The following is a 26353-nucleotide window of genomic DNA, read 5'->3' as shown; positions in this document are numbered from 1 at the left end:
GCAGAGTACAGGATGATGAGGGGTTACAGAAGGGTAGAGTACAGGACGATGAGGGGTTACAGAGGGGTTGAGTACAGGACAATGGGTTACAGAGGGGTAGAGTACAGGACGATGAGGGGTTACAGAGGGGTAGAGTACAGGATGATGAGGGGTTACAGAGGGGCAGAGTACAGGACGATGAGGGGTTACAGAGGGGCAGAGTACAGGATGATGAGGGGTTACAGAGGGGCAGAGTACAGGACGATGAGGGGTTACAGAGGGGTAGAGTACAGGACGATGAGGGGTTACAGAAGGGCAGAGTACAGGACGATGAGGGGTTACAGAGGGGCAGAGTACAGGATGATGAGGGGTTACAGAAGGGTAGAGTACAGGACGATGAGGGATAACGGAGGGGCAGAGTACAGGACGATGAGAGGTTACAGAGGGGTTGATTAGAGGACGATGAGGGGTTACAGTGGGGTAGAGTACAGGACGATGAGGGGTTACAGAGGGGCAGAGTACAGGACGATGAGGGGTTACAGAGGGGTTGAGTACAGGATGATGAGGGGTTACAGAGGGGTTGAGTACAGGATGATGAGGGGTTACAGAGGGGTTGAGTAGAGGACGATGAGGGGTTACGGAAGGGCTGAGTACAGGACAATGAGGGGTTACAGTGGGGTAGAGTACAGGACGATGAAGGGTTACAGAAGGGCAGAGTACAGGACGATGAGGGGTTACAGAGGGGTTGAGTAGAGGACGATGAGGGGTTACGGAGGGGCTGAGTACGGGACAATGAGGGGTTACAGTGGGGTAGAGTACAGGACGATGAGGGATAACGGAGGGGCTGAGTACAGGATGATGAGGGGTTACAGAGGGGTTGAGTACAGGACAATGAGGGGTTACAGAGGGGCAAATACAGAAAGATAGGGAGTGAGCCGCGACCTTGTTCAACGGCGGGTTAGAGTCAAACGGCCGCCCAATCCCGATGTCACTGGATGATGAACGAGGAGGTTGAGATTGCTGTTCCCTCTGTGAGCCACCCGCAGGCTAACTCACTGCCGCCCGCCACACAGTTGCCACAACAGCCAAGTGTTTACACTGATGCACAGGGACTCAACCAGGCCCTGAGTAAGGAGTGGCAGCTGTAGCTGGTAGTCCAGACCAGCTTCCAGCCATCACACTGCCACCTTCAAGGTCAAAGGTGCAAAGTACACAGAGTCAGTGGGGCTGGAGAGGAGGGAGGGAGGTCCGGTGGCATGGACAGTGGACAATGGGTGTTGAGCGAGAGTCAGTCTCTGCTAATTAGTAATCGGTTTATTACTGTCACTTGTAACAAAATGGAGTGAAATGTTTTTGCTCAATATACGTGCAGATCAGAATCAGGTTTATTATCACCGGCATGTGACGTGAAATTTGTTAACTTAGCAGCAGCAGTTCAATGCAACACATAATCTAGCAGAGAGAGAGAGAGAGAGAAAATTAATAATGATAAATAAAACATAATAAATAAACAAGTAATTCAATTACATATGTTGAATAGATTTTTAAAAATGTGCAAAAGCAGAAACACTGTATATTAAAAAAAGTGAGGTAGTGTCCGAAGCTTCAATGTCCATTTAGGAATCGGATGGCAGAGGGGGAGAAGTTGTTCCTGAATCGCTGAGTGTGTGCCTTCAGGCTTCTGTATCTACTACCCGATGGTAACAGTGAGAAAAGGGCATGTCCTGTGTGCTGGAGGTCCTTAATAATAGATCACATCATACCCAAATACGATGCAGTAGTAAAGAGAATTCTGAATACAGAATACAAAACAGGGTTACAGAGAAAGTGCAGTACGTAGGTGAACAATCAAATGCCAAGGCCACAGCGAGGTGGACTGCAAGATCAAGATTTCACCTTTTTAGCACATGAGAGCATTGAAGAGTCTGATAATAGAGGGATAAACATTGTCCTTGAGCTGCTGGGTATGTACTTTCTGGCTTTTGTATCTTCTGCTCGAACATGAACCCAGGGCATATCCTGTTCTTGTTGCACCATCAAGGAGGTACAGGAGCCTGAAGAATCACACTCAACATTTCAGGAACAGCTTCTTCCCCTCCTCTATCAGATTTCTGAACAGACTACTTTGATCAGTTTTTCTTTGTCCACTACTTACTTAATTTAATAACTTAAAAATTGTAATTTATGGCTTAAAATATGTATTGCAATGTACTGATGTTGCAAAACAACAAATTTCACAACATTTGCCAGTGATACAAGACCTGACCGATTCTCTCAACCCTTTGCACCATTAATACAGATGGACATGGACTCCACCCCACGATCTAAAGTCAATGACCAGCTCCTTTGCCTTGCTAACATGGAGGGGGAGGTGTGGTGGTCCAGGGTGTAATCCTTCTCAGAGGCACAGGTCAAAGAGTGCACACTGCTCCTCTGTCTCTGCCAAACGATGGTTCGATGGGACATCATCCCAGGCTGTTTGGCTGTGAATGTATTCCAGCCCGCTCCTCTCACAGACCCCCACACACAAACCGGGCTCAAGATTTTCAGTCCCTTGTTGCCTCAGCCCATTCCTCTCTACAGGGAAGGAGCCAGGTTCTACCCAGGAACAGGCAAGGGTGACAACGTCCCTCCAACTTACGGTTGACTTTGTTGACGTTGCCCTGGATCTCAGCCTGAGTCAGGAGTACCTCGTAAACATCTCGCTCACTGTCTGGGCTCCCTGGAACCTCCTGCAAAGTACAACACAGCTGATGTTTCCCTTTTCCAATTTCCGTGTCTCTCCCTCCCGGCTCTCGGGCCCCAGTACCCCTTGGCCCCAGGCTGCTGAAGACCAAGCGTGGGGCAATGTGGGCTGGAACTCAGAGCTCCTTCTGCATCCACATTACAGAGAAAGGAAGCAGCATGCACACCACATACCCACTCTCTCTCTCAAAACACACACACTCCGCCTTCCCTCTCACTCACACGTATACACCTGCACTATTTCCCTTTTCTTTAGCACATTCCAGAGCAAGACAGCAGTGTGCAAACCACTTTCTCTCTCTCCCCTCACACAGTCCTGCACATTCCACAATTTCTCCCCTCTCTTACACACACTATGTCTCCTCTCTTTCTCTCTGACACACACACCATATCTCCATTTCAGGCTGAGACTGGGGGTCCTTATAAAATGTCTTGGCCTGAAACATTAACTGTTTATTTCCCTCTATAGATGCCGCCTGACCTGCTGAGTTCCTTCAGCATTTTGTACATGTTGCTCCAGATTTCCAGTATCCCTTGTGTCTTCCACCATCTCCCTTCTCTAATGCACACACACAGATGCAGACAAGCACACACACACACTTGCACGGATATACACACGTGCACATAGATACACCAGACACACACACACACATGCACAGCACTTGGAAAACCCCACCTACTGAACCCATTTCACTGCTCAGTGCCACAGTCCTGCACACAGTCGGGGTTACAGAGCTACCCCCAGTACCACCCCGCACTCATGCAGATGCCCACCTTGTTTCTAGCATTGGCTGCCTTCTCGCGCTTGGCACAGCTCAGGGTGGCCTGGTACTGCTCACTCTGACTCTCATCGAGGTTCAGCAGCAGGGCGTTAGGGTTCTTCATTGCTGTCAGGGTCTCTGCCGCAACCCCACGGTCTACGGCGTCGTTGATGGCGATGACAGCAGCGTGCACTGTGGGAGGAGTGAGGGGAACGAAAGCCAGGTCAGCCGGAAGGAACCGGAACCACCCCCGGTATGGCAACTCTTCATTCAGAACCCTCACCCTTTGATTTACCTCCTGTAACCCTCTGTCACCTGGACTCCCTTTGTGAGGCTGACCCTTACACCCACCCCTGTAATCACCTGCCACACTTAACCGATCCCCCTGTGACACCCACCTCTGAAAACCCTCCGGTACTTACACCACCCTGGAACCCTTCCTACATCTACTCCCCCTTCTGTAACTGCCCCTCCCATAGTTACACCACACCGTCACCCCCGCAAGCCCCTACACCCATTCTTTGTAATGCTCTTCCCAACACAACCCCGCTCTACAAACACGTCCCACACCCCTTCCTCTGTTGTACCACTACACCAGCCCCTCTGTAACCCACTCCCATACCTACACCCTCCCTGTGTAACCCTCACTCGTCCTGGCACTTCGCTACCTCAGTTACCCTGACAGGCACGAGACGCATTTCTACGCCCCATAACCTACTTCTGTTTCTGTAACGACAGCTGCAGTCTCCATCGCTGGAAGGTGCCAGCGTTCCAAACCCTCCACAATGCCTGGGTCACCAGCACCCCCTCATCTCCTCATGAGGCTCACTTCAGTCAGCCCTCTCTGCACATCTGCTCCTCTCCCTCACTACAATCCTCGCAATTCCCAAACCTTTACTCTCCTCTGTCACCCCCTCCCGGCCTCTCACACCCCCAGGCCCTCCCTCAAACCCCTCTCCCCAACCCTGATGCCCCTGATACAAGCTGACTTCTTTCTCAGTATGATGAAGGATTTTGATGCGAAACCTTGCAATCACTTCACCCCTCCCCCACAGACGCCGCTCAACCCACTGTCCCTCCAGTGGGTCGGATATCCAGACTGTGATTCTCCCCCTACCGGGGTGCAGGTGGGAGGGAAGACAGCTGTGATCGTGCACAGCCTTTCCTGGGGACAGTGCATTCGTCACAGTGTAATACCATGTGGACACGGGACCTTCGGCCCAGCTCATCTGTGCTGTCAAAGCTAGTGGGGTTCTCAGAGAGCATGCTGGGATTGGAGGGGCCCGGTTGCCGACGTCACTTACGGGCAGCCTCATCCACCGAGAGCTCGTTGGCAAGAATGCCGCCGATCTTGCTGAAGGCAGGCATCTGGATCCCATACTTTTCCAGCTCACGCTTCATGTTGTTGATCTCCTCCTCTGCAACAGACCGGAGGGAGGGGGGGGGGGGGGGGGAAGAGGCGTTAGGATTGTCTGATACCACAAAGGGCCCTGCGTTCACCTCAGTCCCAGTCCCACGCAGGAAAATCCCACTCTTCATTGATGACGGAGGCCACCACCACACACCAGGACAACCAGTACTTTAGACCCTCTGCACATTGTAACCCACCCACACTCCTGTCCAAAGCCCCCTGCCCACCTTCATTCCAAACACTTCAACACCGGTACCACTGTCCTGCTGGTTTGGACAGAGGATCCATTCCCGTCTTCTGGCAGTTCACTGAAGTTCATCAGGAGCTCAGGATTGGCTGGGTCATAAGACTTTAAGACACAGGAGCAGAATTAGGCCATTTAGCCCATCTAGTCTGCTCTGCCATTCAATCATGGCTGATTTATTTTCCCGCTAAACCCCATTCTCCTGCCTTCTCCCCATAACCTTTGACAGGCTTACTAATCAAGAACCTCTCAACCTCTGCTTTAAATATACCCAATGATTTGGGCTCTGCAGCCATTTGTGGCAACAAATTCCACAGATCCACCACCCTCTAGCTAAAGAAATTCCTCCACATCTCAGTTCTAAAAGGATTTCCTTATATTCAGAGGCTGTGCCCTCTGGTCCTAGAGTCTCCCGGTGTAGGAAACATCCTCTGGACATTCACTCTCTAGCTCTTTCAATATTTGATAGGCTACAATGAGATCCACCCCCATTGTTCTAAACTCCAGCGAGTACAGGCCCTGAACCAACATGTCCCCGTGTTAACTCTTTCATTCCCAGGATAATTTTTGCAAAGCTCCTCTGGACCCTCTCCAATGCCAGCACATCTTAAATAGGTGAGAATACTGAAGGGTTAATCTCATCACAGGGCAGATGCCCCCCTTCAGTCATGGGGTCTTTTACCTGGGAGGACAAATGCTCTTAGTGTACCATACTCCTCTTGTGTGTCCTCTGTGCGCATTCTAAGTGCACGCCCCAGGGACTGTGTAATTTAAGTGCCGACATGCTGTCAGTACGTAGGACATACGGAAAATGCCACACTGTCCTTTGACCATCTGCCACAACATTTGCCCTCACCTGTGAAAGCAACTTTGCCGTAAAGGTCCTGAATTTGTGGAGCCAAGCCCAATTTGAAAAGATACAGACTGTAATGAAAACAAGAGAAAAATCAAAACTGTAGCCCTTGCCCCATCCCACACAGTTCCTCCCGAGAGGTCCCTTTCAATACACTGACATGTGTAGACACTGTTTTGATGCAGGAGTTTGAGAGTCGGGGCCAGGGACCAAAGGTGGCCTGTTCTGTGGGTGGATAGGTGGCAGAAAAGAGGCTTCGCTTTGTTTCGTTTTATTGTCGTGGTTGCTCAGCTGAACACTGTGGGCATGCTATGTTGGTGTCGGGTTGTGTGGCGTCACACGGCGGGCTGCCCCCAGCTCATCCTTTGACCGTGTTGTCTGTTAACACAAATGACACATTTCACTGTACTTGTGATAAATAAATGAATCGGGATCGGAAATATAAACAGCCTTTCTTTGAACAGAAAGATCCCACAAATGCTGTAAGCAGAATGGTTCCCTTGTTCTTACAGATGGACTCATGGCCTGACATTTGCCCTCAGTATGACTGGGCAGCACGATGGAGTAGTGATCAGTGCAATGCTTTAGAGGTTGGGGTTCAGTTCCTGTCTCTGTCTGGATGACCATGTGGCCATGTGGATTTCTTCCGGATGCCCAGGTTTCCTCCCACATTCCAAAGGTGTATAGTTACAGGTAATGAGTCACGGACATGCCACTTTGGCACCGGATGCATAACAACACTTGCAGGCTGCCCAGCTGATTTGATTTGACGCAAACAACGCATTTCACTGTACGTGATAAATAAAGCTCATCTTTTATCTCTTGCTTTCACCTTACTGTCTGCCTGCACTGCACGTCCTCTGTATCTGTGACACTTGATTCTACATTCTCTTATTGCTTCACCTTGTGCTAGCTCAAAGTATTGCATTCAGTTCTGGTCACCTTATAAAAGGAAGGATGTGAAAGCTTTAGAGAGGGTGCAGAGGAGATTCACCAGGGTGCTGCCTGGATTAGAGAGGATGCAGAGGAAATTCACCAGGGTGCTGCCTGGATTAGAGAGGGTGCAGAGGAGATTCACCAGGGTGCTGCCTGGATTAGAGAGGGTGCAGAGGAGATTCACCAGGGTGCTGCCTGGATTAGAGAGGGTGCAGAGGAGATTCACCAGGGTGCTGCCTGGATTAGAGAGGATGCAGAGGAGATTCACCAGGGTGCTGCCTGGATTAGAGAGGGTGCAGAGGAGATTCACCAGGGTGCTGCCTGGATTAGAGAGGATGCAGAGGAGATTCACCAGGATGCTGCCTGGATCAGACAGCATGTCTGATGAGGATCGGCTGAGCGAGCTGGAGCTTTTCTCTCTCTCTCTCTCAAGTGAATAGACAACAGGTGCAGAAGTAGACCATTCGGCCCTTCGAGCCTGCACCGCCATTCTGAGATCATGGCTGATCAATTCCTATCAATACCCGGTTCCTGCCTTGTCCCCATATCCCTTGATTCCCCTATCCATAAGATACCTATCTAGCTCCTTCTTGAAAGCATCCAGAGAATTGGCCTCCACTACCTTCCGAGGCAGTGCATTCCAGACCCCCAAGGAGGAAGAGGCGACTTGACGATATGACAGCAGGCATAGATAGAGTAGACAGCCAGAGACTTTTCCTCAGGACAGAAGTACAAGAGGGCACAATGTCAGGGATAGATTTTTCACACAGAGAACGGCAGAATGTGCTGCCAGGGGTGGTGGTAGAGGCAGAGACAGTACCATGTAAAAGTCTTAGGCACATATATATAGCTAGGGTGCCTAAACTTCTGCACAGTCCTGAAGTAATATTATGTATTGCACTGTACTGCTGCTGCTAAAAAAAACACATTTCATGACGTACGTGTGTGATGATACACCTGATTCTGATATAGCTTTTTATTGTGATTTTGAAATAGGTTTCTTCCCCTGAGAGGGGGAAAGGGGCTGGGAGAGGGCAATCATGGTTGGGAAGAGGGGAAAAGGAGAGGCTAGTACCAGAGAGACATTCAGTACACCAATTGTTTGGAATCAAATGACCTTGCCCGGTGTATGCACCTGCTCCAAACTCCTCCCCCCACCACGCCCCTAACACTCTTTATCTGCCACCTGTCCCGCACCTCTTCTGCGGCATTCCACCCTCGCCATTCCCAACATCCTTAGCTCCTGCCATATTTACAAACTCGCTCTCCGCTCCATGTTGACAAACTTGGTGCTGTGCAAACGTCAAGCTATAAACATGTGCCTCAGACTTTTGCACAGTACTCTACATCCGGGACATTCAAGAGACTCTTAGATAGACACATGGATTAAAGAAAATGGGGGCTACGTGGAAGGGAAGCATTAGATTGATCTCAAGTAGTCGGTTCAACATTATGAGCTGAAGAGCCTGCAAGGTACTATACAGTTCCCAGCTCTATATGCTCTTTGACCTATCCCCTCTCACCTTATTGCTCATCTGCACGGCACTTTCTCTGTAGCTATTCCACTTTATTCTGCACTGTGCTGTACCTCAATGCACTGTGTAAAGACCTGATCTGTACGGACAGCACACGAGACAAGCTCTTCACATTATGTTGGTATACGTAACAACAATAAACCAATTCCAGTTCCAGCTCCCTGACCAGGCTTTAGTCTGCTGCCAGCCTCTGCTCTGAGCAGTCTTTGTACAGACGCATTGTTCTGGTGCCCAGGGCAACCTGCTGGCCATTGGGAACTGGGTCAGAGATCACCTGGGAGTGGCTGAGCAGCAACAAGGGGCAACGGTCTCAGGCTGTGGTCGAAGGGCGTGACCCCCCCACCCCCCCGTGTGAGACGCTAACAGTCACTAGATCATCGGCCTGGCATTTCCTGCAGGGAATGAGCTGTCTCCAGCTGCCAGCAGCAGCAGAGGGGAAACAGCAGGCCTCATGACAGGAAGCGGCTGGCTCGCACAGCACACACTGTTGGCTTTGTCCACCAAGCCTCTATTTTGGCGGCCCCACAGTCCAGGCACTCCCTGTCCAGATCACAAGAGTCTGCCGAGGGTCGTAGACTCAGCCAACTCCACCACAGGCACAAGCCTCCTCACATCCTTAGACGGCAGCATCCATCACTTTGACCCTCACCACCCAGGACAAGCCCTCTTCTCATTACTACCATCAGAGAGGAGGTACAGGAGCCGGAAGATACACACTCAATATTTTAGGAACAGCTTCTTCCCCTCTGCCATCAGATTTCTGAATGGTCCATGAACACTACCCTCACTGTACGACTTTTTCCACTATTTACTTATGGTATTTATTTTTTTACTGTAATGTGAATTGGAGCCTCCAATACACAGGATCGCAAAGAGTTGTAGATTCAGGCCCCTCTATCACAGGCAAAACCCTCTCCAGCATCGAGGGCATCATCCAAAGGTGGTTTCTGAATGGTCCACGAACACTACCTCTATATTTTTGCTGACGTACATTTGTAATTTACGTTCATTATTGTGTCTTTGTCTTCTTCTGCTGCTGCAAAATGACAAATTTCTCATCAGCTACGTCAGAGTCTGATTATGGTCCTCCGGTCTGACAGAACTCCTTTGGCTGGAAGATTAGAGCCTCATCATTCCCTGAATGATCTGGGCTTCCCCCAGCTGAGCACAGCAAGATTCCACCCTGACCACTTCCTTCTCTCCTGGCTCTGGGCTGAATCAAGAGTGTGTGCACGAGTTCCCAGTGGCCCCAGAACATCAGGGTGGAGAGGACTGCGTCGCTGGCTGAACCTGTGCAACTTCGTCTGTTTGGCTTACTGGCCACTGCTGGCAGCTTGGATCTGAGGAGCTGCCATGACTGTACCTTAACACCCTGAGCTTGTGGACTGGGTCAAAATTAATCTCAGCCTCACCTCCCTAGCTCCTTGGTATCAAAACAAACCCGTTGATCCTCAACACAAGAGATTCTACAGGTGCTGGAAATTCAGAACACACACAAAATGCTGGAGGAACTCAGCAGGCAACATCCATGGAGAGGAATAAACAGTCGTCATTTTGGACAGAGACCCTTCTTCAGGACTAGAAAGGAAGGGGGAATGAGCCAAAATAAGAAAGAGCAAGGAGGACAAGCTGGTGGGTGATAGGTGAAACCAAGTGAGGAGGAAGATAGGTAGGTGGGTGGGTAAGTGGGGTGAAGTAAGAAGCTGGGAGGTGATAGGTGGAAGAGGTAAAGTGTAAAAGAAGAAATTTGGTAAGAGAAGAGAGTGGACCATGGGTGAATGGGAAGGAGGAGAGGAGAATAGAAGGGGCGAGAGGATTCTTATACTGGTTTCTTCCCTCTTCCTTTCCAGTCTGAAGAAGCGCCTCTGCCCGAAATGTCGACTGTTTATTCCTCTCCATGCATTCCGTCTGAACTGCTGAGCCCTGGTTAGAGTGATACCAGCACGGATACAGGCCCGTCAGACTAACGGGGACAAATACTGGCCCTGGTTAGAGCGATATAGCACAAATACAGGCCTTCAGTCCACACAGCTAGTCCCAATTTCTTGCATTTGATCTAAATCCCTCCAAGAGCGACCACCCCAGACAGCCATCCAACTGCTTCATCCCCAGCCAGCTTGTTCTCCTTCCCCACCCCTCACCTTATTCTGGCTTCTGCCCTTTTCCTTTCCAGTCCTGATGAAGGGTCTCTGCCTGAAACATCGACTATTTATTCCTATCCATAGATGCTGCCTGAACATTCGCGGAATCTCCCGTATTTTTAAATATCCCACCTCAACAACATGCTCTGGCAGCTCATTCCATGAACCCAACAACCTCTACCAGGAAGAGCTGCCCTCAAGTTCCATTCAGACCTATCCCCTCTTGCACCCACCCCCAGCTTTGGACTCCTCCTACAGTGGGGAAAAGACTGCTCCCTATCCATTTTACCTGTTTCACTGGAGAGACGTCTACGCTGAGGCCCAGAGCTGTAGTGTTGCAGCTGACAATTTGTAAAGTCTGTGCTCCTCTGGCTCACCTTGACCCTTTGTCACCTTGTCCATCAGATGGTGCGCTGTCCCCACTTACCCGAAAATGGCGTGCGCAGTACTGTGCAAAGGTCGTAGGAGTGCCAGGGATAGCCACATCCAGCCCTGAGACACCAGGCAAGGTCACTTGATTCCAAAAATTGGACTTATTGATGACTGTGGAATGTTGCTCTGGTGCATCCTTCCCCTTCCTTTCCCCTGTCCCCAATTGTGATTCCTCTCTCCCTGCCCCCCTTCCCACTCTCAGTTCACAATAGAGACCCACATCAGAATTACTCACGTCATCTTTTTTTAGTACAGTGTAACACATAAAATTACTACAGTACTGTGCAAAAGTGTTAGGTCCCCTAGTGATGCCTGAGCTTTTGCACAGCACTGTGCACAGACACACATAAACCAGAGATCTGAGGCCAGCTTGACATCAATGAACAAGATTGGGTTTGTCAACTGCCATTGTTGAATCTTTACTCGAGTAAGGCCAGAGGTATACCTCCCCTCCTTACCCAAGTAAATACCTGAATCTTGCAAATGATGGCAGAGCCCAACCTGACCATGTTGTCTTCAACTCTCTGACATTCAGGCACAGCCTCCCTCCTTACCCAAGTAAACATATAAAGGTTTTATGATTTAAAGCTGAGCATTATTGGTGAAATGCTCTTTTTGCATCAATGACCAACACAGTCTGAGGATATGCCGGGAGCAGCCTGCAAGTTTTGCTATGCTTCCAGTGCCAACGTGGCATCCCCACAACTCACTAACCTTAACTGTACGTCTTTGGAATGTGGGAGGAAACCAGAGCACCAGGAGGAAACCCACATGGTCATGCTGGGGATCGTACAAACTCCTTAAAGACAGCAACAGGAATTGAACCCCGATCGGTGATCACTGGTGCTGTGAAGCGCTACGCTACCATGCCGCTCACTCACTCAAAAGTGCCGTCCCACACAACCGAAAGGGAACAGCGGCAGAGAATGCCACAGACGGCTCACACAGAGCGGCCATACCTGAGGGCGTGGATACAGTAGATGCACCGTGGCATGTTCTTCCTGTCGTAGACGTCTGTTGTCTCAGGGTAAAAAATCTACAACAAATGAAACAGATAATTGTCAATGAAATACTCATCCAGACAAGTAGAAAGCTCAGCCAGAGTTACTGCTGGAAAACAATCACACGTCCTGTTTGAGGAACAGGCTGGCTGAACTCTGACTTTTAATCACTCAGTGGTGTGTGCGCATTGCTACGGCAGAACGCTGAGGCCTCTGATTTCTCTGCAACGCACCCAAAGCTTCTCAACAACCAGGAGAAGGGAAAGGGTGCCCGGAATTCCACACTGGACAACTCCATGGCTGGAATTTCCAGGCAGTCACACAGTGAGTCAGGAGATTCAAAGACACAATCTAGCCATCAACGAGGTGGTACAGGAGCCCGAAAACACACAACATTTTAGGAACAGTTCTTCCCCTCTACCATCAGATCTCTGAATGGATACTACCCCACTATTTTGCTCTCTTTTTGCATTATTTATTTATATTTTTACATATTTCTTATAGTGTAGTTTTTGTCTTGCACTGTACTGCTGCCACAAAACAGCGAACTTGCCGAGATACGTCACTGATAATGAGGGTTGGGGCAGGGGGAGGGCAGATTATTTACACATGGAGATGACCCATTGGGATCTTTTCCCAAGGATTTGTCACTGTTGACTCTCCCTTCCTGCTCCTTTCCAGAATGACGTGAGGAGAGCAGTGGGAATCCTCACCTTGGGCAGCCCAATTTTCGACATGGCGTTGAACCACTGAATGGTGTTGTCCGTGTGTCTGAAGTGCAGTCCGGTGGCCTGGTAAAGAAAAGACAGACATTCAGACATGAAAGGATCTGCTTGTTCCGGACAGCCAGAGCCCACAACAATCCACCATCAAGAAGCGGCAGTCTGGGCACCTGATACTGGCCATTCGGCCCATCTGGCCTGACCTGCTCCTCATCACCTTTCTCCTTCCCCCGCCAGCACATTCGTTTCAGCCTTGTGTTTAACCAGTTCCCATGAACTCCATTCGCTGGACCGCTTAGCGTGAGAGTGTGCAAGTTCCACCTTCACAGAGTGAGACAACATGGAAAGAGATCCTTCGGCCCAACCCGTTCCTACTTACCAAGGTGTCAAGCTGAGTTTTTTCCCATTCCCCCATGTTTAGCCCAAATCCCTCTGAACCAGGGGGTCCCAACCTGGGATCCATGGATCCCTTGCATAATGGTATTGATCTACGGCTCTCAACCTTTCTGTCCACATACCTGTCCAAATGTTGTTATTGTACCTATCTCAACTATTTCTCTGACAGCTCGTTCTATAGATGCACCCCCTCTTTTCAATCTTTCCCTGTCATCATCCCTGGATATAAGAATGTTTCCCCTGGATATGACTGCTTTTCCTTGAATATAACACTTTTCATGGATATCGGGCTATGCACATTCAGCCTATCCAAGTCCCTCATGATCTTATACACCTCTAATACAGTAATCCCTCAGTCTGATGCATTCAGTAATAACTTCCCAACTTCTCCCTTTAACTTTGACCCTTCTGTCATAACAACATTCTAGTGAATCTTGTTTATTCTTTTCCAGCTCAATGACGTCTTTTGAAAAACAGGATGACCAAAACGTGCACAGTACTCCCAAGTGCAGCCTCAGTATATACAACTCCAAGAGACTGCCCCAAGCTCTCTGAGAGTAGGTTACAAGGTCAGCACAACATCATGGACAGTGCTGTAAAGCTCCATGTTCCACGCCAACTCCTACACCGAGCACAAGGGGTGAAGATCAGTCCATAACCACAGTCCAAAGACGTTCCAGTTAGTAGATTAATTGACCATTGTAGATTGCCCTGCGATTAGAATAGGGTTAAATCAATGGTTTGTTGACAGCATAGCACGAAGGGGCAGAAGAGCCTCTCCCCGCTGTAATCCAAAAATAAATACCCACGGGCGCAGAGAATGGCCGCTGTTTGTCTGTGGCTCAGGATTCTGAAGCTCTGGGACATCCAGTGCAGTGGATGCTACCGGGATGCCTGTATGCCCATGTGAAGAGCTGCCCCAGACGTGAGACTGTTACCTTGTATCTGGTTTGTTCACAGTCGTAGATCTTTTTGCGGGACACCACGTTCGGACTGAAGAAGTTGCCCAGTTTGGCCAGATAGACACCGTTTCTCAGCCCTTCTTCCAGCTCGGTTGTGGGAGGGAGCTCTTCGTCCAAACAGGCCTCCATCCAACTGAAAAACAGAGAGACCGAGAGAATGGTTACAGAGGCAGAGAGAATGGTGGGGGAGAGTTGTTCAGTATTGACAAATTCAGGATACAATGGGAGGAGGAAGTGGAGAGGGCAAGTGGAGGTGGAACAATGAATGAGAGAAAGGAGAAGGAGAGGAGAGAGCTTGAGGGAGGGAGTGGGAGAGAGTGGAGGAGAAAACACAGAACAAGATATGGAGAGTACAAGAGAGGGAAGGATGACAGAGAGAGTGACACGGGGAGGGAAGGGAGTTAGGGAGAGACTGGGAAAGGGTGAAGATGGGGTAGGGGAGTAAGAGGGGTATTTGTTACATCAGTGACCCTTCTGCAGTAAGGAACCCAGAGTAGGTCATCTCAAGCCTGTGATTTACATGGAGGGCTGGTCAGGGAAGATGATCCGTGTGGACTGGTGAGCAGATGCAGATGGGCCACGGTGAACTCAGGCATGGGCTGCTTCCCATGGGAATGTATGTGCACTGTAATCCCAGGAGACCAATCTGTCGGCTGACTAACCCCTTCAGAGGCCCCACAGATCAACTCAGCAATGCCTGAACTCAACAGTTAGTTCCTGGTCCCCACATCTGCTCAGCTGACAACAAAGACAAGCTTTTACTTGGAAAAAATCTGCCTCCAACCTGATGGCATGAACATCGACTTCTCTAACTTCCGTTAATGCCCCTCCTCCCCTTCTTACTCCATCCCTGATATATTTAGTTTTGTTCCCCCCCCTTTTTTCCCTTTCTCTCTCTCTCTGCCCATCACTCTGCCTGTTCTCCATCTCCCTCTGGTGCTCCCCTCCCCCTTTCTTTCTCCCTAGGCCTCCCATCCCATGATTCTTTCGCTCCGCTAGCTCTGTATCCCTTTTGTCAATCACCTTTCTGGCTCTCAGCTTCACCCCACCCCCTCCGGTCTTCTCCTATCATTTCGCATTTTCCCCTCCCCCTCCTACTTTCAAATCACTTACTATCTTTCCTTTCAGTTAGTCCTGACGAAGGGTCTCTGGCCGAAACGTCGACAGTGCTTCTCCCTGTAGATGCTGCCTGGCCTGCTGTGTTCCATCAGCATTTTGTGTGTGTTGCTTTTACTTGGAGTTTTCTTATCTAGGCATTCCCAGCAAGGCCAGTATTTACTGCCCATCCTGAGTTGCCCCTTATTTCAAGATTTAAGATTTATCACATTTGCATCAAAACTTCATGAAGGATCCCACCCACCCTGCTCAGGGACTGTCTGTCCCACTCCCATCAGGGAGGAGGCTATGTAACACCCACGCCAGGACCACTAACTCAAAAACAGTTACTTCCCCTAAGCAGCAAGGCTGATCAACACCTCCACCCACTAACACTCACCCCTCCACACCCCCAAACTTTATCATTAACTGCCAGAGTAACCTTACGTACAGAGACTCCTGTGCCTAATACGATCAATCTGTGCTTACAAGCTTTCTCAGAAGTTTAACTTTAATGTTTTTTTATTACTGTGTTCTTTAACTATTATTTTTTGTGCTGTATCATATCTGGAATAACAATTATTTTGTTCCCCTTTACACTGGTGCACAGGAAGTGACATGAACAACCTTGAATCTTGAAACACACAGTGAAATGAGGAAAGAGAAGGTGAGAGTGAGTCACCTCCTGCGACACTGCAGATGAAGATGCAACACCATTACAAATTTATTGCTGTGGACAGACATACCCAGGGCATAAAAACTGTGAACGGTACAAACGTGACTGCCGTTTCCAAAAGCTCCCTTCCGGAAAGTGCTACAGGGCTAGTAGAACAAAAACTTCCCTCCATCTTAAAAGTTTCTTCCCTCAGGCAGTTAATCTGATCAACTGTTCCAGTTGAGACCCCGGCCCCCTCAGTCACTGCCCTGAGTACATTTTAAAGCATTTTTTATAATGCTGTTTACATTGTAAATACATGTTGAAATTTATTCCATATCCGTACTTCAACCTCTGACTTGTTTTTATATGACTATTTATTCTTGAATGATGTTTATTGCTGTACGTCACTCCAAAGCACTACAACTAATTTCTAACACATGTAAATGCGCGTGGCAAGTAAAGCTGAACGCTGATCCTGAATTTAACATTCATTATGCATACTTCACGGGACAGAATAAGGAAAGCTGAACACAAGGACCCTCCTCGTTGGGGTTGTGTCTCTCAGTGATGCATGTACAGAGCTGTTCAAGACGGACAGCTGATGGCAGAGAGGTCAGACTAAAAACAGTCCACTGGAGAAGAAAATGGAAACCCACTCCAGTAATTCGCCAAGAAAACCTTCTGGATAAAAGTAACCAGAGAACAGAAGGCTTGGTGTGCAGGAGCCCATGAGGTCACGAAGAGTTGGACTCAGCAACTGAACAGCAAAACTTAAGGACAAAGCAAGTTGAGGGAAATATAGTCCGAGGTAGAATTAATGTTTTTTTTAAAGAGACTGTTCCTCAAAAAGGCAGCATCCATCATGACAGACCCCATCACCCACGCCATACCCTCTTTTTATTGCTTCCATCAAAGAGGAGGCGCAGGAGCCTGAAGACACACACTCAATGTTTCACAAACTGCTTCTATCCCTCGGCCATGAGATTTCTGAATGGACAATGGGCACCATCTCACTATTCCACTTTTGCTACTTTTATTTTTGTCACTCGGAAATTTTTCATGTATTGCACTGCATTGCTGCCAGAAAATAACCAATTTTGTGAAATATGTCAGTGATAATAAACCTGATTCTGATGCTGCTGGCAGTGGGGAAGGAGCTGTTATTGAACCAAGTGGGTTGTCACGCTCCTGGACGGGTCTCCCGCCCATCTCCCATGCAGCTGGGAAGGGAGTTCACGACTGAGAAGCAGTGAGGCTGTAAGCAAAGGAACAATGAACAACAATGGCTCGAATTTCCTCCCACTGTGCAGGGTTCTGACAGTTGGATCTCCAGGGAAGCCTCTTTATTTCATCGGCAGGTGACAAGGGAAACATGAGGAGCTGCCACACACGGGGACACATGGTCCGCTTTTGGCATCACGGAAGGAGAAAGCAGGACCTCTGCCAAGTCAGAGGTTCAAATCCCACTCGAAGGGGCACAGCCTTCAAGCACTGAGGCGAAGGGCAAGGGGGCAGCACTGAGCCAACCTCCAGCCCGGCCCCCTTCCAAAGGCTCATCAGTACTCAGGGCCCCAGGGGAGGAAGCAGAGAGCCAGCTGGCTCACTGGATGGGCCACTGCACAGGATCGGAAAAAGCTGCAGAAAGTTGTAAACTCAGCCAGCTCTGTCATGGGCACTAGCTTCCCCAGCAACGAAGGCAGCATCCATCACCCAGGACATGGCCTCTTCTCATTGCCACCACCAAGGAGGAGGTATTAAAGACACACACATTTCAGTAACAACTTCTTCCCCTCCACCATCAGATTTCTGAACAGACATTGGACCCATGATCACTACCTCGCTATTTTTTCCTCCCTTCTTGCTTCTGGAAACCAACAGATTTAACGACATTATGCTGGTGATATTAAATCCAATTCGGATTCTGCAATCCTTGAAGAACCAGTGTTTCCCAGGAAGGCCGGAAACACTCAGCAGGTCAGGCAGCGTCTGTGGAACAGATGTGAAACCGCACATTCTCATTCCCAGAATGCTCTCAAAACCTGTGTTTCTGGCATTTTCTATTCTAACTCGGAATTTTTGTGTTGGCAATATTATTTTAAAGCAAAACATTAAATCCAGAGACTTGCAGATTAAAAGGTAGAAGGCCCATAATCCAGTGCTCAGTAGGAACTACTATTTTTAAATTTTATTTGGCGATACATCATGGTAACAGACCCTTCCAGCCCATGATCCCGAGCCACCCAATTACACCATGTGACCAATTCACCTACTAACTGGTGCGTCTTTGGAATGTGGGAGGTCACAGAGAGAACGTACAAACTCCCAGCAGACAAGTGCCAAAATGAACCAGGTTTGCTGGCGCTGTAACGGTTCATTGATTGCTTTTCCGTTGTGTCTGGCAAAGACAGGGAACCTGTGCAGGAGAGTTTTTGAAGCAGAAAACTTTGCACTGGGGCAATTCCACTCTCTTTACCTCAGAGGTCTGGGTTCAGTGGTATGAACAGTTCATCTCCTGCTCGCAGCGGACGGACATGACTTCTCCTGTGCCTTGTCTCGCTCTTTGCTTTCCACGGAGTGTTGTAGATCTCATCTGCCCAATCTACAGCAGCTGATAGCCACATCCCTACCTCGCTGGTGTATGAAGCCCGCCAATTACTCTAACCTGGCTTGGCCTGCCCATCAATGCCATGTTGCCACTCGCATGCAAACAGCTACTTGGAGCTACAGGTGAGAGGGGAGTGTCTGGGGGACCAAAGGTGAGTGGGCTACCCCAGAATGGCCACGACAAGACCTTTCACAAGAGGGGCTACCCCCTCCCCTGGACACCCCATGCATCCCAGTGCTGTGATAGTTTTACACTAACTGCTACGTTATTCTACTTAACCAAATGCTCTTTCAAGTGAAGGGGAAAATAACTGCAGCTGAATGGCAGTATCCCTCCAGCCAGTTCAACACAACGCATTCGTAACTGCGACAGTGGGTGGTTGCTTGCAGGAGTCAAAGGTCTGCTAAGCGGAGATGTCTGGCTTTGTCTGCGGAGCGCACTGTGAACCAGACACACCCTCGGTAAAACCAGTCTGACAACTTGCCCATCTCTCCTCCCCTGCCGCACAGAACACCATAAACACAAGAGCTTCTGCAGGTGTTGGAAATCCACAGAAACACACACAAAATGCTCGAGGAACTCAGCAGATTGGGTAGCTTCTAAAGAGGGAAATGAATAGCCAATATTTCGGGCCAATACCACCCTTCATCAGGGTCTCTCTCATCCAGTAAACCTGATACTTTAAAAACAGATTCTTTGCATTTGCCGTCAGAGTTCTGAACAGCCACGATCACCCCTCACCAGTTATTTATTTTTTTAATATATCCTAATGTAACATTTGGTAATTTTTCTGTCTTGCATGGCACTGCGATTGCAAAACAACAAATTTCATAACATGTATCAGTGATAATAAACCTGATTCTGACAAAGGAAGGTCACAGCCTGAAAAGTTGACTGTTTATTCCCCTCCCTGGATGTGAGCTGGAGTGTGACGAGAACTTGAAGAACAGCCCCTATAAGTACACAAACAAGGGCTGTAGCCTCTCACTTCCGAATGTAGACAAAACCCTGACCCCTCCAGGAGGCACAAATGCAAGTGAGCCGAGAGCACACAGCCAGCTTCAACACCTGCTGCACGGTGTGCTGAACACTACCTCCCTATTCCTCTTTCACATCACTCACTTATAGAAATTTTTCATGTCTTGCACTGAACTGTTGCCTCAAAAGCATTAGACCATAAGACGTGGGAGCAGAATTAGGCCATTTGGTTCATCAAGTGTCTGCCATTCATAAGGCTGATTTATTTTCCCTCTCAAACCCGTTCTCCGGCCTTCCCCCATAATCTTTGATGCCCTGACTAATCAAGAACCTATCAACCTCCACTTTAAATATACCCAATGACTTGACCTCAACAACTGTCACTGGTAATGTATTTACCACTCGCTGGCTAACGAAATTCCTCCTCATCTCTGTTCTAAAAAGAACATCCTTCTATCCTGAGGCTGTGTCTTCAAACAATAAATTTTACAATAAAATTGTAAGGATGTAATGTTGAGACTTTATAAAGCACTGGTGAGGCCTCACTTGGAGTATTGTGAACAGGTTTGGGCCTCTTATCTTAGAAAGGATGTGCTGACACTGGAGGAGGTTTCAAAGAGGTCCATGAAAATGATTCCAGGATTGATCGTCTGTCAGATGAAGAGTGTTTGATGGCTCTGGGTCTGAGTTCACTAGAATTCAGAAGAATGAGGGATGACCTCATTGAACCTATCGAATGGTGAAAGGTCTTGGATGCGGACAGGACGTTTCTATGGTGGGAGAGTCTAAGACCAAAGGACACAGTCTCAGAATAGAGGACCGTCCTTTTAGAACGGAGATGAGGAGGAATTTCTTTAGCCAGAGAATGGCAAATCTGTGAAATTCTTTGCCACAGGTTACTGTGGAGGCCAAGTATTTCTGTACATTTAAGGCAGAAGTTGATAGATTCTTGATGGATCAGGGCATGAAGGCAAATGGGGAGAAGGCAGGAGATTGGGGCTGAGGGGGAAAATTAGATTAGCCATGATGGAATGGCGGAGCAGACTTGACGGGCCAAATGGCCTTATTCTGCTCCTACATCTTATGGTCTTATTGTCTTATAATAAACCTGATTATGGGGTCTCTACAGGGGACCACAAAAAGTATGAAGGATCACCACAATATACCCAGTGTCCAACATCACACGAGGTAAATGAGGCGTTTGGGTCTGAGGAAGGATAGGCGAGGATACACAGGGGTACAGACATCGCACTGACTGGTTGGCCTTGTTGGATTGGGTGGGGGGGTGGTATGAATAGGTGAACAGATGCACAGCAGTCAGGAGCTCAGCGGATTCCTCCAGGCAGCATGACAGCGTAGCGCTCAGTGCAAAGCTTCACAGCGCCAGCGATCTGTGTTTCAATACTCACCGCTGTCAGTGAGGAGTTTGCACATTCTCCCCAAACCAAGTGGGTTTCCTCCCACATTCCAAAGATGTCCGGGTTAGGGTCAGTAAGTTGTGGGCGTGCTGTGCTGGTGTGGAGACACTTACAGGCTTGCCCAAGTACATCCTCAGACAGTGTTGGTTGTTGTCATTACCAACACATTTCACTGGATGTTTCAATATTTCTCAACATCTGCAGGTATTTCATTCCAGCGATTTCATGTTAACATTTAGTATCATTATTGAGAAATAGCAAGAAGAGGCGCTCCAGCCAGTAATCCCCCGTTTTAATCCCAGCCTAATCATGGGACAGTTTACAAAGACCAATTAACCTACCAACCAGGAGGTCTTTGGACTGTGGGCAGAAACCAGAGCAGCCGGAGGAACCCCATGCGGCCACGGGGTGAACGTGCAAACTCCTTACAGAAAGCAGCATGAATTGAACCCGGGTCAGCTATAAAGCGTGTGCTAACCACTATGCTATCATGCCAATGGCTTTGGAGAGAATGCAGAGGAGATTTACCAGGATGCTGCCCGGATTAGAGAGCATGTCTTACGAGGAAAGGTTGAGCAAGCCAGAGCTTTTCTCTCTGGAGGTTGAGAGGTGACTTAACAGAGGCATACAAGATGATAAAGAGGCAGAGATGGAGGGACAGCTGGAGACTTTTTCCCAAGGTAGAAATGGAGCGGGCTTAATTTTAAGAAGATGGAAGGAAAGTACAGTTGGTGGGGGTGGGGGAAACGCCAGTGGAGTTTTTTTTTGAAAAAACAGAGAGTAGTGGGTGTGTGGAATGTGCTGTCACGTGCAGATATATTAGGGATATTTAAGAGACTCTTAGACAGGCACATGGATGAAAGAAAAATGGAGGAGTATGTGAGAGGGAAGGGTTAGATTGATTTTGCGGTAGGTTAAAAGGTACCCTGCTCCCTCTCACGCACACAGACAGACAGGCCTGCAACATGAGGACAATCACCCACCAGGCCTCCAACCACCAGTTCTTGGCCTGGAAGTCTCAGTCATTATAGATGCTTTCAGATAGGCTCATGGATGAAAGGAAAGTGGAGGATGATATTGGAGGGAAGGGTTAGATTGATGCTGGAGTACGTTATCGTAGGCCAAAGGGCTGGTACTGTGCTGTGGGGTTTTATGTTCTGGTCACAAGTTCACTATGAAGTAACGAGGCACCAGCAGGATCCTGGACGACAGCCAACACATCACCAGATCTTTCAGATCAAGCTCGAGCTGCTGAGTGGCTGGAGATGGTCAGTGATGAGTCACTTGGTGCATCACTCAATCACTAATGCCCCTCCCTAGTTTAATCTGAAAAAATTACAGGGAGTAGCACAGTGCCATAGCGGTAAAGGTAATGCACTTACACCACCAGAGACATGGGTTCAGTTCCTGCTGCTCTCTGTAAGGAGTTGGCATAAAAAGGTGGCTGGAGATTGTGGAGGCATTAGTAATGATCTTCCAAGAATCACTAGATTCTGCAATGGTTCCAGAGAACTGGAAAATTGCAAATGTCACTCCACTCTTCAAGGGAGAGAGGCAGAAGAAAGGGAACCATAGGCCAGTTAGTCTGACCTCAGTGGTTGAGAAGAAGTTGAAGTTGATTACTAAGGATGAGGTATCAGGGCACATAATAGGCCTCAATGGAAAATCTTGCCTAACAAATCTGTCGGAATTCTTTAAATAAATAACAAGCAGGATAGACAAAGGAGAATCAGTTTACGTTATGTACTTGGGTTTTTTCCAGAAGGCCTTTGACAAGGTGCCACACATGAGACTGCTTACCAAGCTACATGGTAGTACAGGAAAGGTAAAGCAGTGGCTGATTGGCAGGAGGCAGAGAGTGGGAATAAAGAGAGCCTTTTCTCGTTGCTTGCTGAGGACTAGTGGTGCTCTACATGAGAATGTGAAGAGGGTAAGGGGTATGTGTAGAAGGGGTGGGTGAGGGGTAAGTGTAGCAAAATATGTAGACAGGACCAGGGGCAGGATACGTCATTGGAGAAGTGTAGGAGGACAGGGAAGAGGTAGCTAAAATAAGATGCCAGACAGCATGTGGCAACCACAAACAAGAGGAACCTTGCGACCACAAGACAATGTATTTGGCAAAGTATTTTGAGCTATATACCTATTTCGAGTGTTTTGCTTGCGTCCATACCCATTCCAAGTATTACGCTTGTGTCTATGCTTATTCCAAGTATTTCGCGTGCTTAGCTATGCAATAGCCAATCAATTGATGAATTTGAATCAGTAACCATATTTGCGAATGTAATACCCTGCTTTTGGGTATAAGTATGACCTTTGTAAACCGACAAATTGGGAGTTGGCTACCTTACGCCCGAAGTGCGTGGGGCTGCGAACTCCTCTCTGAATAAAAAACGTTTCAGAGGTAATTTCGTGTCTCTGGTGTTTTTCCTCAACTGAGCAGGTTAATAATTTCAATTGAACAATCTACAGGAATCTGTGCTGGGACCGATTCTTTTTACATTGTATGTCAATGATTTGGATGATGAAGTTGATGGCATTGTTGCAAAGTTTGCAGGTGATATGAAGATAGGTGGAGGGTCAGATAGTTTTGAGGAAGTAGAGAGGCTACAGAAGGACTTAGACAGATTAGGGGAATGGGCAAAGAAATGGCAGATGGTATACTGTCAGGAACTGCGTGGTCATACACTTTGGTTGAAGAAATGCAAGGGTTGACTATTTTCTAAATGGAGAGAAAATACGAAAAGAACTGAGTTACAAAGGGACTTGAGTCCTTGTGCAGAATTCCTTAAAGGTTAATTTGCAGGTCGAGTATATGGTGAGGAAGACAAATGTGACGTTAGCATTCACTTCAAGAGGAATAGAATATGAAAGCAAGGATGTAATATTGAGACTTTATAAAGCATGACTAAAACCTCAGTTGGAACATTATGAGAAGTTTTGGGCCCCTTGTCTTAGAAAAAAATGTGCTAAAACTGGACAGGGTTCAAAGGGGGTTCACAAAAATAATTACAGGATTGAATGTCTGTCATATGAAGAGTGTCTGATGGCTTTGGGTCTATATTCACTGGAATTCAGAATGGGGGGGGGGTAACCTCACTAAAACCTATCAAATGGTGAAAGGCCTTGATAGAGTGGATGTGGAGAGGATGATTCCTTTGATGGAAGAGTCTAAGATCAGAGGACACAGCCTCAGAACAGAAGGGCATCCTTTTAGAACAGAGATGAGGAGGAATTTGTTTAGCCAGAGAGTGGTGAACCTGTAGAATTCTTTGCCACAGGTAACTGTGGATGCCAAGTCTTTATGTATATTTAAGGCAAAGGTCGATAGATTCTTGATTGGTCAGGGTATGAAGGGATACAGGGAGAAGGAGACTGGGGCTGAGAGGAAGATTAGATCAGCCATGATGAAATGGTGGAGCAGACTTGATGAGACAAATGGCCTAATTCTGCTCCTCTATCTTATGGTTTTCTAAAAGGCCACGTGGGGTTCCTCCCACATGGGAGGCAGCAGAAAGGAAACCATAGACCTGTTAGCTTGACATCAGTGGTTGGGATTGTTAGGGATGAGATTACAGAGTACCTGGAGGCACATGACAAGATAGGCCAAAGCCAGCATGGTTTCCTGCCTGACTAACCTACTGCAATTCTTTGAGGAAATTACAAGCAGTGTAGACAAAGGAGATGCAGTAGACGTGGTGTACTTGGATTTTCAGAAGGCATTTGACAAGGTGCCGCACATGAGGCTGCTTAGCAAGATAAAAGCCATTGGAATTACAGGGAAATTACTTGCGTGGATAGAGCATTGGCTGGTCGGCAGAAAACAGAGAGTGGGAATAAAGGGATCCTATTCTGGCTGGCTGTCGGTTACCAGTGGATTTCCACAGGAGTTGGTATTAGGACCGCCGCTTTTTACGATGTATGTCAATAATTTGGACTATGGGATTAATGGATTTGTGGCTAAATTTGCCAATGATACAAAGATAGGTGGGGGTGCGGGTAGCGTTGAGGAAACAGAGAGCCTGCCGAGAGAATTAGATAGTTTAAGGGAATGGACAAAAAAGTGGCAAATGAAATACAATGTTGGAAAGTGTATGGTCATGCACTTTGGTGGAAGAAATAAACGGGCAGACTATTATTTAGATGGGGAGAGAATTCAAAATGCAGAGATGCAAAGTGACTTAGGAGTCCTTGTGCAAGATATCCTAAAAGTTAACCTCCAGGTTGAGTCATTTGTGAAGAAGGCGAATGCAATGTTGGCATTCATTTCTAGAGTATAGAATATAAGAGCAGGGATGTGATGTCGAGGCTGTATAAAGCACTCGTGAGACCACACTTGGAGTACAGTGTGCAGTTTTGGGCTTCTTATTTTAGAAAGGATATACTGACAATGGAGAGGTTTCAGAGAAGATTCATGAGAATGATTCCTGGAATGAAAGGATTACTGTATGAGGAACGTCTGGCAGCTCTTGGGCTGTATTCCCTGGAGTTCAGGAGAATGAGGGGGGATCTCATAGAAACATTCTGAATGTTAAAAGGCTTGAACAGATTAGATGTGGCAAAGTTATTTCTCATGGTAGGGGATTCCAGGACAAGAAGGCACAACTTCAGGATTGAAGGACGTCCATTTAGGAGTCCTGCCATGTGCAGAAGTTCGCTGATGACACGGCCATAGTGGGGTGTGTCAGGAATGGACAGGAGGAGGAGTATAGGAAACTGATACAGGACTTTGTGATATGGTGCAACTCAAACTACCTGCGTCTCAATATCACCAAGACCAAGGAGATGGTGGTGGACTTTAGGAGATCTAGGCCTCATATGGAGCCAGTGATCATTAATGGAGAATGTGTGGAGCAGGTTAAGACCTACAAGTATCTGGGAGTACAGTTAGACGAGAAGCTAGACTGGACTGCCAACACAGATGCCTTGTGCAGGAAGGCACAGAGTCGACTGTACTTCCTAAGAAGGTTGGCGTCATTCAATGTCTGTAGTGAGATGCTGAACATGTTCTATAGGTCAGTTGTGGAGAGCGCCCTCTTCTTTGTGGTGGCGTGTTGGGGAGGAAGCATTAAGAAGAGGGACGCCTCACGTCTTAATAAGCTGGTAAGGAAGGCGGGCTCTGTCGTGGGCAAAGTACTGGAGAGTTTAACATCGGTAGCTGAGCGAAGGGCGCTGAGTAGGCTACGGTCAATTATGGATAACTCTGAACATCCTCTACATAGCACCATCCAGAGACAGAGAAGCAGTTTCAGCGACAGGTTACTATCGATGCAATGCTCCTCAGACAGGATGAAGAGGTCAATACTCCCCAATGCCATTAGGCTTTACAATTCTACCGCCAGGACTTAATAACTTTTTAAAAGCTATTATTAATGCTTTTTGAGATAGTGATTTAGATGCATATCATATTTTTTTTTTACTGAGTTAAGTATTGTATGTAGTAGTTTTGCTACAACAAGTGTATGGGACATTGGAAAAAAAGTT

General features: G+C 47.9%; 1 protein-coding gene across 1 annotated transcript in view; it reads right to left on the bottom strand.

Moving 5' to 3' along the window:
• iqgap1 (IQ motif containing GTPase activating protein 1) overlaps positions 1–26353 on the bottom strand; it is a 113761-nt gene that overhangs the window by 51552 nt on the left and 35856 nt on the right. The window contains exons 3-9 of the mRNA XM_073024762.1: positions 14095–14251; positions 12752–12829; positions 11997–12073; positions 5997–6064; positions 4790–4903; positions 3499–3677; positions 2621–2711 (exon numbers count right to left, since the gene is read on the bottom strand). Of these exons, the coding sequence (XP_072880863.1) occupies positions 2621–2711; positions 3499–3677; positions 4790–4903; positions 5997–6064; positions 11997–12073; positions 12752–12829; positions 14095–14251 (764 nt within the window). The remainder of the gene's footprint in view (positions 1–2620; positions 2712–3498; positions 3678–4789; positions 4904–5996; positions 6065–11996; positions 12074–12751; positions 12830–14094; positions 14252–26353) is intronic.

This window comes from Hemitrygon akajei, chromosome 21, assembly GCF_048418815.1.
Source record: "Hemitrygon akajei chromosome 21, sHemAka1.3, whole genome shotgun sequence".
NCBI classification, from domain to species: domain Eukaryota; kingdom Metazoa; phylum Chordata; class Chondrichthyes; order Myliobatiformes; family Dasyatidae; genus Hemitrygon; species Hemitrygon akajei.
This window is presented reverse-complemented; position numbering and strand designations above follow the sequence as displayed.